Source organism: Peromyscus maniculatus, chromosome 10, assembly GCF_049852395.1.
Source record: "Peromyscus maniculatus bairdii isolate BWxNUB_F1_BW_parent chromosome 10, HU_Pman_BW_mat_3.1, whole genome shotgun sequence".
In the NCBI taxonomy this organism is placed as follows: domain Eukaryota; kingdom Metazoa; phylum Chordata; class Mammalia; order Rodentia; family Cricetidae; genus Peromyscus; species Peromyscus maniculatus.
Window position 1 is genome coordinate 2,952,718 of NC_134861.1, and position 13,155 is coordinate 2,965,872.

Consider the following 13,155-nt stretch of genomic DNA (forward strand, 5'->3'; position numbering starts at 1 on the left):
TACCAGACAGAAGCCCAGGGCAAGAGATCTAGGTCATTTCTCCTTCAGTCCAGCCAAGCCACAGGGGGTGGGAGTGACAGTGTTTGGCTCCATCAGTGGCTTGCCAGGAACCCAGAGATGAGCTTCATTGCCTCCTATTCCCAGGCCAGCTGGAAGTGAGGAGACCGGTCCCTGAGGTAAGCCTCCCACTCAGGCAGCAGGACTCCGAGAGAGTAGGATTCAGAGTCTCAGCATACATGAGCCCAGCTCCTGCCAGCAGAGTACTTGCTGGACTCCAGACCCTACGGCAGAGAATAATCACATCCTAGGTCATCCTTGGAAGAAAGGTCCCTATGTGGGGACATGACGGGAAAGCCATCGAGGACACTTTGAGGCTATTCAGTGGGAAAGGGGCAGGATGTAGCACATTACCAACTTCAGAAGGCGATAGAGAACTCTCAACTCAGTGAGGTGACATAGCAGAACGGTGGAAGGGTTCAAAGAGCAGAGATGGCCAAGACCAGTGTCCTCATGACGGAGACAGAAAGAGAACGTTCATATCTCAGTGTGTAAAGGACAAAACTAGGCAGGCCCACTTTCTCCTACAGCGATGGAAATAAAAGGGTTTTCTGTAGTCTAGGGGTAGCGGGGGGGCGGGGTGACATCATCAGACCCTGGGTTCAACAGGTCCACCCACAGACACCCCATTGAGGACTCTGTCTGAAAGGCACAGAGCACTGGGTGTGGGCCGCACAGTTTCTACAGTCTAGGACTTCCATCGTCTTTCCCCACATCTGCTATAGGACAGTCACTGACTCCCCAGGGTTCATCCTGAAAGAAGAAATGGGCATCTCAGAGAGCTATAGCTTTGGTTGCTGCCTTCTCTGGTGAGACCATAGTGTGGAGGTGCCTAGGCTTCCTTTCTGTGACCGCCACAAGATCCATCACAGAAGGGCCAAGCTAAGGAAAGCCCGGCCCCCATTTCTCCAATCAAAGTAGAGAGCAATAAGGACCAAGAAGAAGGCAAGGGAACTTGGGGCGCATCTGGACCGTGAGGTTCCTTTGTGATCTTCGACCAGCACCTATAACACACCAGGCAGTGTCACACAAAAGAAACATGTGTAACCAGGTCACCAGCCCATTCCCAAACACATAAAGCTGTCCTTGTTCAAAAGGAATAGGAAGGGGTTAGCGAAGAGACCACTTGGCAGTTAAGAGCATGTACTTCTCTTACAGAGAACCTGAGTTCAGATCTCAGCACTGATGTCAGGGGCCTCGCCTCTAACCCCAGAGATCCAAAGATGTCTTCTGGCCTCCACGGGCACCTGCACACACATGTGCACATACTCTCATATAAATAACAAATAACTTTCTTTTTACAGAGTGAAGAGGAGATTCCTAGGGACGTGAATATCCAACAGACACATTACTCCATAGACCCTAGTCACACAGGTTCCCAGAGGTTTGGGGACACGAAGCAAGAAAACTGGGCTGTCGGCCCAGCTGTTGTACCTCAGCAGTGAAACAGTAACCTGGTGGGTGGCACCTCTGAAGTCCCAGTTTGGGAGGCTAAGGCTGGAAGGATGCTTGAGTCCATGAGGCTGAGATCAACCTGTCCAAGGAGACTATCTCATGACAAGAAGAACAAACCGAAAAGAAAGATATGAGCCACATAGCAAAACAGGAGCTGCAGGGCAATCCTGCCTCAGAGAAAAAGGTAAAGACAGCTTCCCAGGCTGAGCTCTTCATTACACAGAACATGGCTGGTAGGAGCTTCCACTCAAGAGCAGTTCTGGGCAAAGGGCAAGACTAAAATTATATGTGGACCAGACTGCATTAGAAAACCACAATGAAGAAACAGACAGTGTGACCTTCCGGAGTGAACTGTCCCACTGTCTGGGCTTCAGAGTTCTCAGGGCTGGGACAGCTGCTGCTGCTGCGGGACATGACTCATTCCCAGGTAGGAACAATCATCACATATGAGCCGCACAGATGAGGGCCCAGGCACCCTGAGCAAGCTCTCAGGTCCATGTGGAGCTCTCTCCACACACCCTCAAGTCCTACCCCTCACTCCAGTGCATACTCAGAATAAAATGTTCAGCCCCACAGATGGGGGACAATCTTTAGGAAACATATTTTATAAATGGCTTACAAGAAGAGTATGTGAAGAGCCTCCAAAAGCTCAAAAAGAAACAACCCCATAGGAATATGGGCAAAGGGTCTGTGGAGACATCTTTCTAGAGAGATATATAGGCAACAAGAATGTTAAAGTGCTCACCACTGGGGAGGCTAGAGCTGCACACCACCACACACCTATGCAATACCAGGTAAAGACTGCAGGCCAGACGGGCAGCAAGCCCATGAGAACGTGTGGGCTTGCAACCCTACTTCTAGATAGGTCCTTGGGGATGCAAATTCCTACCGGGGAATGGGAATGTCCCCACTGTCCCCACATGCCAGGCCTGTGCGGTGCCAGAATGTCCTCACAGTTTCCATATGTCCTGTAGGGGACTCAGAATGTCCCCACAAGTCCCCACAAGTTCTACCTGAAAGTCAGAATGTCTCCACAGTCCAGTGTGTCCCACCTGGGAGTCAGAATGTCCCTAGAGTCACTGCGTGTCCTGAGATCAGTCAGTGGATGATGAGCAGAATTCATCTCCACAGGGAAGGCTGCGCAGCAGCTCTCACACTGTGGATCAAGGTGCGTTGAGATATGGGGAAGGGACCCCCAAGAGGTGGTACACCTTGGATCCCAAGTGAAGGCAGGAAACAGCAGCAGCTGCCAGGGGTGGGAGGGGGCAGAGGTGACAGAGAGGAGTGCAAAGGAACACTGGGGTGACAGAAATGCTCTCTTGATTGTGCAGATGGTTACTTGCTAGAGGTATATATTAAAGCTCAAAGAAGGGTTAAGTCACAGCTGTTATGTTTTACTGAATGTCATCTATATTGCTATAAAGTCAAGTTTAAACAAAAGGCACATCCCCTGCACATCCAGGTTCACAGCGGGTCTGCTCTCAAGAGCCGAGGGTCAGAAGCACCACAAGTACCACTGGTAGACGAATGGACAGCAAGATGCAGTCCATATAACAGAACGTTATTCAGTCTTGAAAAGGAAGGAAAGGCTCACGCACACTACAATACAGATGAGCCTTGAGGACACCGTACTGGATGAAATAAGGCAGTTGTAAATGGGGAAGTACCACAGGATTCCACTTGAGTGAGGTCCCAGTGTGTGGAATCCACAGAGATGGAAAGCAGAATGGTGATTTGTGGGGCTGGGGAAGGGGTGAGGGGCTTGGGTTTCATGGAAACAAGGTTTTGATTTGTGAAGACAGAAAGTTCCAGAGATGGACACAGGTGATGGCTACACAGCACTCTGTGTGTTTAATGTCCACGGGACACTTTAAAATGGTGGGAAATTATAAATTCTGTGGTATCTGTATTTTCCATGGTTTGACAATAATTGAGATGCAGGTAGGACAAGAGAGGAAGGTTCTGGGCCGTTGCAAATCCAAAGGCCTTCCTGTGTTCTCAGGGAACAGAAGGGTGGTGATGCCTACATGGCTGAGGCACGGTGCCTTCCCACACAGTCTCACTGCAACTGGTTTTTTGAGCTCAGCTATTCTTGGCATGTGTGTTAGAATCTCACCTTGTTCTTTTCCATTGCACGTGGTGACTCCATTTTCCACAGCACCTTCTCCATCGGAGCTGGGCCTCTCTGAAGACAATTTCTATAAGGACACAAGGATCACGTTATTCCCACAGTGGTCATGCAGACCTGGTGAGGTCTGATGGAAAGTGAAGCATTATCTCTGAACACTTTGCAGACGGCACACCAGCACAGACCTACTGAGCACTGCAAGTGTGCACTGCATTCAGACCTCATTTAAGAGCTATGAATGAACCAGGCCACTCACTCCTTTAAGTCCACATCATCATCCTTCATTGGTAATAAACAAGCCACAGGGTCTGTGAGATGATTCCTTGGGGCTCAGTCCAAAGCAGGCACTGAAAACGGACAGGGGCAGAACTGCAGACGTGCCTACCGAAGGGCTGCAGTTCTCGCAGAGTGTTATTAAAACCAGTAATTACGAATGAAAGGATGGAGGTCTAAGGGGGCAGACATGAGGGATGATACCCTGGCTAACCAACACACTGCACACATGTACAATTCATCTGCACAGAAAATAAAAACCATCAGCAAAACAAAAGGCTTCCTGGGAGCTGACATCTCTCACCTTCTCCAGTTCTGCCTTGTTCACGGGGGCACTGGCACTGGGTGGTGGGGAACACTCTGGATCCACAGGGCCACTGCAGCCACTGTAGGCCTCTTTGATCACCTGTGGGAATGAGACACAGTCTGAGCCTGCCCAGAGGCAAGGGTGCCCAGGCGATGCGTTGAGTCCTGTGTGGGCAGGCAGGGGAACCCGAGGGGTCAACAGCACTTGGTGTTTGAACTCACATGGACTTGACTTTGTTCACTCATTTGCTCTCCAAATCACCTGTCCAGTCCTACACTGGGAAATGGCGGGAAAAAAATACTCCAGGTCCTCTCTGGAAGTTCTCTCCCACAGCACTGGGATGTCATCATAAGCAATGAGGGTCATCCAAAAAGTGAGGGACTGGGAAGGTTCTCAGCATTTAAGAGCATGTACCTGTCAGGTAGCTCACAACTACCTGTAATTCCAGCTGCAGGGGATTCGACACCCTTCTGGCCTCCTTGGGTGCCTACACTCACGTACACATACACATAATTAAAAATAAAAATAAATCTTTTTTTTTTAAAGAAGGTGATGTCTGACAAACTAAAGAACTACAAGAACAAAGCATGATCCTTTCACAAGAAGGTGTCAACTACCTTAGAGCAAGAGGATTTGGGGGCTGTCCAGGATGACACACAAGCTGTAAGTGGGTATCACAAGGCTCTGGCCATGTGAACTGACAGAAAAGCTCCTGGGCAGAGTGAACAGCAGTTCAAAGGCTCTGCAGGAGGTGACATGTGTTTAAGGAGCCCGAGTGTCGGGGAGGAGAGGACAGGGGAGTAGGGAGTGGGTGGTGGGTGTAGGGGTCCAGTCCTATGTCCCCTTCGGGCCCGGGAGGAGACGGAAGCTGATCACTGGAAGGAGAGATGGGAGGATCACAGTGTGAGTAGGGGCTCCACAGCCAGGGTGAACAGCTCTGCGGTCTGCCTTTCACCTCGGCAGAATAATGAACTGTCCGGAGCCTGAACCGCCTCCTCCTCTAAGGAGCATAAATGTTCGATGCTTCTATTCTTCCAAATTCATGTTAAAAATTAAACTCCGAAGCAGCAGCCTTGGAATGGAGGGGGTGGTTTAGAAGGCAGCAGAGTCAGGGGAGCTGAGCCTCTATGAAGGGCTCAGACCTCAGAGAAGAGCTTCCATGCTTCTGGTACAGGACACACAACTGAGAGCCATCTATGAAGCAGAGCGCAGGCCCCCACCAGTCTCCCACCCCTAGAACTGTGAGAGACAAATTTCTGTTTATGGATGACTGATGTGAAGCATCTTGTTAAAGCAACAGGAATGGACTAAGGCCCTGTGACACTACCTTAAATTGTCTCTTTGACACAATGTGGAGTTGCCAGGGAAGGAAGTCTCAAGGAGGGATCGTCTAGACCAGGGGGACCTGTCTAGCCAGATTGTTCTGATTCCATTGATAGAAGTGGGATGGCCCACCCACGGTGGGCGACACCATTCTTTAAATTTGTGTTCTAGACTTGTAAGTACAGAGAGGCCTGAGCACAGCGAGCACGCCATTCATTGCTCGCTGCTCTTGGCTGTGGGTGTGATGTGACCGTCTACTTCAGGCTGCCTTAACTTGCCTGCAGTGAAGGAATGTGGGCTGCAATCCATCCTTCCTCCCCTAAGTTGCTTTTATCAGCAATAAAGATACCGCTTCTACAGACCAAGTCCCTCAGACAACGCCCAGAACACAGCGCGTGCGGATTGTTGAAGGAATCACACAGGAGGGAAAGAAAACCAGTGTAGGGAACGTGGGTGAGCACGGTGAGGAACTGAGAAGAGGGAAGAGGGAAGGGCAGTGACGTCACAGGGGCAGTGACGTCACAGGGCAGTGACATCACAGAGGCAGTGACAGCACAGGGCCAGTGACATCACAGGGGCAGTGACAGCACAGGGGCAGTGACGTCACAGGGGCAGTGACATCACAGGGGCAGCGACATCACAGGGGCAGTGACATCACAGGGGCAGTGACAGGACAGGGACAGTGACATCATGGGGGCAGTGACATCACAGGGGCAGTGACATCACAGGGGCAGTGACATCACAGGGGCAGTGACAGGACAGGGACAGTGACAGCACAGGGGCAGTGACAGGACAGGGACAGTGACAGCACAGGGGCAGCGACATCACAGGGGCAGTGACAGGACAGGGACAGTGACATCACAGGGGCAGTGACATCACAGGGGCAGTGACGTCACAGGGGCAGTGACATCACAGGGGCAGCGACATCACAGGGGCAGTGACATCACAGGGGCAGTGACATCACAGGGGCAGTGACAGGACAGGGACAGTGACAACACAGGGGCAGTGACATCACAGCAGCAGCGACATCACAGGGACAGTGACATCACAGGGACAGTGACAGGACAGGGACAGTGACAGCACAGGGGCAGTGACATCATAGGGGCAGTGACAGCACAGGGACAGTGACATCACAGGGGCAGTGACAGCACAGGGGCAGAGACATCACAAGGACAGTGACATCATGGGGGCAGTGACATCACAGGGACAGTGACATCATGGGGGCAGTGACAGCACGGGGGCAGTGACAGCACAGGTCACAGTGAGGCTGCAGAGGTGACAGTGAGGCTGGAGAGGTGACAGTGAGGATGCAGAGGGGACAGTGAGGATGCAGAGGGGACAGTGAGGATGCAGAGGAGACAGTGAGGATGCAGAGGGGACAGTGAGGATGCACAGGTCACAGTGAGGATGCAGAGGTGACAGTGAGGCTGGAGAGGTGACAGTGAGGATGCAGAGGGGACAGTGAGGATGCACAGGTGACAGTGAGGCTGCAGAGGGGACAGTGAGGATGCAGAGGGGACAGTGAGGATGCACAGGTCACAGTGAGGATGCAGAGTGACAGTGAGGATGCAGAGGGGACAGTGAGGCTGCAGAGGGGACAGTGAGGATGCAGAGGGGACAGTGAGGCTGCAGAGGGGACAGTGAGGATGCAGAGGGGACAGTGAGGATGCAGAGGGGACAGTGAGGATGCAGAGGGGACAGTGAGGCTGCAGAGGGGACAGTGAGGATGCAGAGGGGACAGTGAGGATGCAGAGGTGGCAGTGAGGATGCAGAGGTGGGGTGGGGATGAGGCATGCAGGCATTGCCTGAGAAAGCAGCAGCCATTTCTGGTAGACTCACTTGCGGTCTTGGCACACACTCCTGTATTTCTATCCTCAGCACCGGGGTGACAGGAAAGACATACAGGGGGTGTGGGCGATAAGCCTGGATCCAGAGGCACATCCCAGTCAGAGGTCAAAATAAGTAGAGTTGCAAGCAAAAAGATGGTCCTCCCAGCCACATAGTGGTGCACTCCCCAGGAAGAGGGCAGCCAGGGAACAGAGGGGGAAGACCAAGCATGCTCTTCCCCTTCTATCCTGCACTTAAGGGTAGTTAAAGGAGAGAAACTGGGTGCTGGTTGGTGGTGGTGCACACCTTTAATCCCAGCACTTGGGAGGCAGAGGCAGGTGGATCTCTAGGTTTGAGGCCAGCCTGGTCTACATAGTGGGTTCTAGGTCAGCCAGGGCTACATAGAGAGATCCTGTCTCCAAAAACCAAAAATGAATGAATGAATGAAGAGAAACTGGGTGTTCAAGCATGATGGAATAGGAAGGCAGGAAGCAAGCAAGAGGATTGGCCTTAGGAGCAAGGAGAAGGAAGGAGGGAAGGAGGGAAGTAGAGAATGGACAGCAGCCAGGTATCCCGGGTCTCTCTAAGGCAGTGGTTCTCAACCACAGGTCATGACCCCTTTGGGGGATCACATATCAGATATTTATATTATGAATTATAACAGTAGCAAAATTACAGATTGAAGTAGCAATGAAAGAAATTTTGTGGTTGGGGATCAACACAACTAGAGGAACTGTATTAAAGGGTCGCAGATCAGGAAGGTTGAGAACCACTGGCCTAGGGGAAGCAGAGGGCAGGGGAGGGGGCTCCTCCCCCCTCTCTGTCAGGAGGAACTGAGCACAGAGCAGGTGTGGGCTCAGGAAAGCTGGTCACACAGGGGGTTGAGAAAACTATCTGATCCTACTCCCTCGGTGAATCAGGGGGACGGAACACCAGTCACCAGCTGTGTGGCCCTGGGGGAAAGAAAGAACTCATCCCAAACCTCCATCTCCTCACTAGCAAAGGATGGAACTGAGAAGCCCCATCTTGCAGGACGGCATCCAGCATGGACACTTTCACAGGTGGCAGTCTCGGTGACACCAGTGCTGTCACTAGTGTGAGCAGTCTTCTGACTCATGCTGAGAGCTCAGACTGTGACCCTGAGCTACAGAGGCAGGAACTGCCGGACTACGGGTCACAGTCCCAGCATAAGTGTCTTCTCGGCCACCCCCTGCATGTCACTGGGTTCATGAGGTCCAGTGGTATGAAGTCCAGTGCACGTGGGGCTCACACCCCTCATCTCTACAGTCAGCAGGTAGCTCTTTTAGAATTCCCTTGTTCGTCTGGGGACTAAGATGCCTTGGGACTCAAACCCAGACTCCTGGGCAAACAGAAACACGATGTCCCCAGTCTGCACAGTGGCCGGCAAAGCAGCTTCACAGCCAGCCCCGTCCCTGTCGCTTTGCTGGGATCTGACCCAAGCATCAGCAGGACTGGGGTCTGTTCCCAGCCACTCCGCCGCTCAGCTTTCCCAGGAGAAAACAGAATGCCCACACTTAAGATGGGAAGAAAATGGGGGAAGAGGCCAACGCTTCACTGCAAGACTCTCCTCCTGTGACTTCTGGGGGAAAAGCCTGTGGGGACCCTCCACCCAGGGACCTCGCCTTCCCCAGGCAACAAGAGGGGGGAGGATCAGCTTTCCTCACCCGGAAACTAGGCCCCTGGCTCCCTTTTCAGGTTCCCCTTCCTTCTGCCCCAGGCAGTGACTAAATCTTCAAGCGACAGGCATGTCTGCATTAAGGACAAGACTATCCTTTCTCTGGAGAGAAACATACTGGAAGGGGTAAGTTCTGAGCTCTACGGTTCAAGTCTAGGCCTGCTCCGCCACTCACCACCTGAGCAAGGCCTTGCCTTTTACTAAGCCTTACTCTCTAGCTAAATCTCACAAAGCAACAGCCAAAGGAAAGGCTGTGGGGGGCATCCCCGTGATGGGCATCCCCGTGGTGGGCATCCCCGTGGTGGGCATCCCCGTGGTGGGCATTCCCGTGGTGGGCATCCCTGTGGTGGGCATCCCCGTGGTGGGCATCCCCATGGTGGACAGCTGAGAAGTGTCCCACCCAGCACTTCTGTAACCAGTCCTCCAGTAACCCCAGCTTGTAATTGAAGCTTTAACTAAGGAAATTGGCTGCAATTACAAACAACCCTGAACTTGATGAGTTCTTCGTTCTCACCAAAGCCTGCACTCCAGAGGCTGCAGAGGCATGGTCTGGCAAAGCTACGTTGTCTTCCTTTCTCTTTGGTTTTCCCTGCCCACAGGAGAAGCATGTGGTAGCACATTTCACCTATTCCTACCAGTCCTGGTGGAGACAGGTGCTATGTGTTTGCGTATGTGTCTGCCTGTCTGTGTGCACATGTGTGTCTGTCTGTGCGGCTCTGTGTGGCTCAAAATGGTCTGTTTGTGTAATTGTGCTGGTCTGACACTATGTTTGCCTGTCTATGTGACTCTGTATGTGTGTCTGTCTGTGGAACTCTCTGCATGCCTGTGGGCCTGTGTGACTGTGTGTGCTGCCCCTGGAGGAGCTGTGCAGTCTTTTGACTCAGTACTGCTCATCCTCCAGACGGCAGCCTCCTCTCTCTTCCAGGCATCCTGCTCCAGCCACCTGCTGTAGGCTGAGTCTTACATGTCTCCGGAGACCACATGCTGAAGCTTGACCATCAGCCTGGGACTTGATTGGGAAGTGATGAAACCTTACAAGATGGAGCCTAGCAGGAGGAAATTTGGTCACTAACTTGAAGGGGATAGAGTGCCCTCACCTCTACCTACTGCTCCCTTCCTAACTGCCCCAAAGTAAGCAGCTTCCTCTACCATTGGCTCCAGCCATGACTGTTGACTCTGCCATAAGCCTGAAGGCAGTGGAGCCAACTGACCATGGACTGAAACACTGAGCCAAAAATAAACTTGCCCTCCTTCAAAGGGTTTCACTCAGGCATTTTGTCACAGTAGCAGAAAACTGACTGAAACACTCCCCCAGGTCTGCACACGTCCACATCTGCCCAGAGGATCTGTTGATCCATTAGAACAAGCTCACTGGATCTGTCTTATATACAGTTTCTATGCACGGACAGATGCCCGTAGCAGCAACTTTATTATTTTTTTTTTTTAGACAGGTCCTCGCTTATGTAGCTTTGGCTGTTCTGGAACTCACTATGCAGACTAAGCTAGCCTTGAACTCACAGAGATCTGCCTGCCTCTGCCTCCTGAGTGCTGGGATTAAAGGTGTGCACTACTATGTCTAGCAGCAACAACTTTGAAGGTCTTATTATTAAAAGGGAAACTTTGCAATAAGAAAAAACTAGACGGATTTTCTATAAATATTTTTTAACTGAACCAATAAAAAACATGGAAAGAATAGAGACTGTCACTAAAGTGAAAGCCGTGCAGCAAAGTCCACTAGTCCTTTGCCCTCATGTCAAGAATCGCAAAAGCACAGAGAAAGCGCCAGCTGGCATATACACACTTCGACCTCTTCCTTCCAGACCAGGCCAAGCTCTCCAGAGAGAGGCAACGGCACCTTCCTGACAACCTCTTCCCAAGCATCCATGAGTCTACCTCACACACTGGAAATACTGCCACACTTGCTTCGCCCATGACTCATTTCTCTCTCGACTAGAACTCAGTCCCTTGTGGAGTGCAGCCATGGGTTGCACAGTGCTGGGATGGACATGCAGCAACCCAGAGAGACCCAGACATCCACCTGGGGCAGGCCAAGAGCAAAGAAAGCACCTTGGTGTGAGACTCTGTCTTTTCCTAGTCTCAAGACCAACCTGTCCAGAACACAGAGAAAGCACCTGAGAGAAGGTGAACACAGCTGGCCTTGTTCCCACAGGGCTCCCACCAGTGGGAGAAGTCAAGCTGCTTCATTCACTGTCCTCTGCATCTCCCAAAGGCACCTGTGGGGTCCCCTCCAAAATGATAAACAGAGGCTCTGCCACTCAGGGTACTTAGAGACCTCTTAGCGTATGTCTATGCAAAGAGTAGTATGAGAAGTTCAACATGTACTTAAGAGAATGGGATTCAAATTGAAAAATCACAACTCCTCCACACAACAAAATACTCTGTGGTATTTTTGTTTGCTTTTAACTGAAGCCCTCCACCCCAGAAACACAACCTCTGCACATTTTTATGGAAACCCGATCATGCTGCTTCTGGGAATGCTGGCTCTTGTCTTATGTTTGACCTCTGCACAGAGGCTCCTGTCTGCAGCTTCTGCACACACACGTACATTTATGTGGATACACACACACACACACACACACACACACACACACACACACACACACAGGCTTCTGGCAAGCCTATGGATGATGGATGTAACAGGCAGATAGGACACGTGGTTCTGGTGATGCTTCCTGCAGAAGGAGGAACATCACGTGCCGGTCAAATGCTGCCCTGTGTTTATCATACTTTGAAAGGGAAAGGATTTTTTAATTGTTATAGTTTAATTGTTATTTCTAAATGTCTGCACCTGGATCATAAACTCTGAACAAGCTTTGATAACAGTAGTCTTGGGTGATGAGACACGTGTCTTTGTTTATAAAACAATTCCTAGTAAAGAGTAGAAGAGCATTTCCATAGGGACTCACAGTGACGATGGGATCACTCAGTGGGAGAGGGTCCCTAGCACGTGTGAGGCCATGGACTAAATGCCTAGGTAGGAGCCTGAGACCCTAAGGTATGTTCCTGGGGCCTTAACTTTACAGTGTCTTGGGCCAGTAAATGTGGTACTGGGCCAGCCAGGGTTACTTGCTAAGGCATTGTCTTAAAAAACAAACAAATGAATTTAAAAAATAAAATAATAAACAAAGTGGAAAGTAAGTCTTATTGTAGAAAAAACAGCTGATTGAAAGGTTTATTTATTATATAACCAACAAAACCGAGACAAATGAATAGGGCACACAGTATTTCGCTTTTCCCACACAGAAGAGCACATAAAACCACCACCCTCGCCCTGACAACACAAAACAAGCTAGAGAAACCAAAAAACCAAAACCCAAAACACAGTCGTAGCACTTTTCAAAGCCATCTGAGCATGGGGGTGAGGAGGGCACAGTGAAGGAAACCCTAAAGATGAAGGGGCCTTGGAGGAAAAAGGCTCCCCCACAGCTGCCCTCCTGGCAGGTAGATGGGGGAAGGGGACAGCAGGGTAGCCCAGGACCTGCAGGAGCCAGTTCTCAGCCCTCCCATCTTCCCTGAAAGGATAAGGAGGGTCCAAAAGGCAGGCAGGGAGGAGATAGGGTCAGCATCCTGAGATGCAGGGCACTTCATTCAGGGCAAGGTGTCTGCTTTGCCAGGGAACTCCAGATGCACAGCAAGTGCTCACTAGGAAGGTTCCAGCTTCCAGGACCAAAGGGAAGCCAAAGCCACCCGCTGAGGCTGAGCCCAAAGCAGACAGTCTGCCAGGCTAGACCTAAAGACACCCACAGGCTGCTCAGAAAGCTTGTCCCCAGCACACGAGACCTCAAGCCTCTTGCCAGCTCTCCGGTCCCCAGCCATGCCCCTGTGAAAACCCAGTACTCATTCTGAAGGCAAGAGTGGTGTGAAGCAAAGCAACATTTCTACCGTGCCCAACAAGAGACCCAAGGGCTACACCTGGCTCTGGGAATGGCCGAGGGCAGTCTCTGCGGTTTCCTTCCATTCATTCCAAAGCCTGTGCAGACTCCTGGGGCAATTAGAAGCAATCCCAGAGATAGCCCCAGTGCTGGAAAGACCAGACACTAAAACAGCTGTGACAGAATGATGAAACAG

The 13,155-nt window shown here is 51.3% G+C and overlaps 1 protein-coding gene across 9 annotated transcripts in view; it reads right to left on the minus strand.

The window, feature by feature from the left end:
* The window catches only part of Afap1 (actin filament associated protein 1), a 122,443-nt gene that overhangs the window by 39,077 nt on the left and 70,211 nt on the right, over window positions 1-13,155 (minus strand). For all 9 annotated transcript variants that reach the window (XM_076545716.1, XM_076545714.1, XM_016004032.3 and 6 more), the window contains 2 exons: window positions 4,218-4,319; window positions 3,629-3,710 (listed from right to left, as the gene is read on the minus strand). In XM_076545716.1, the coding sequence (XP_076401831.1) occupies window positions 3,629-3,710; window positions 4,218-4,319 (184 nt within the window). The remainder of the gene's footprint in view (window positions 1-3,628; window positions 3,711-4,217; window positions 4,320-13,155) is intronic.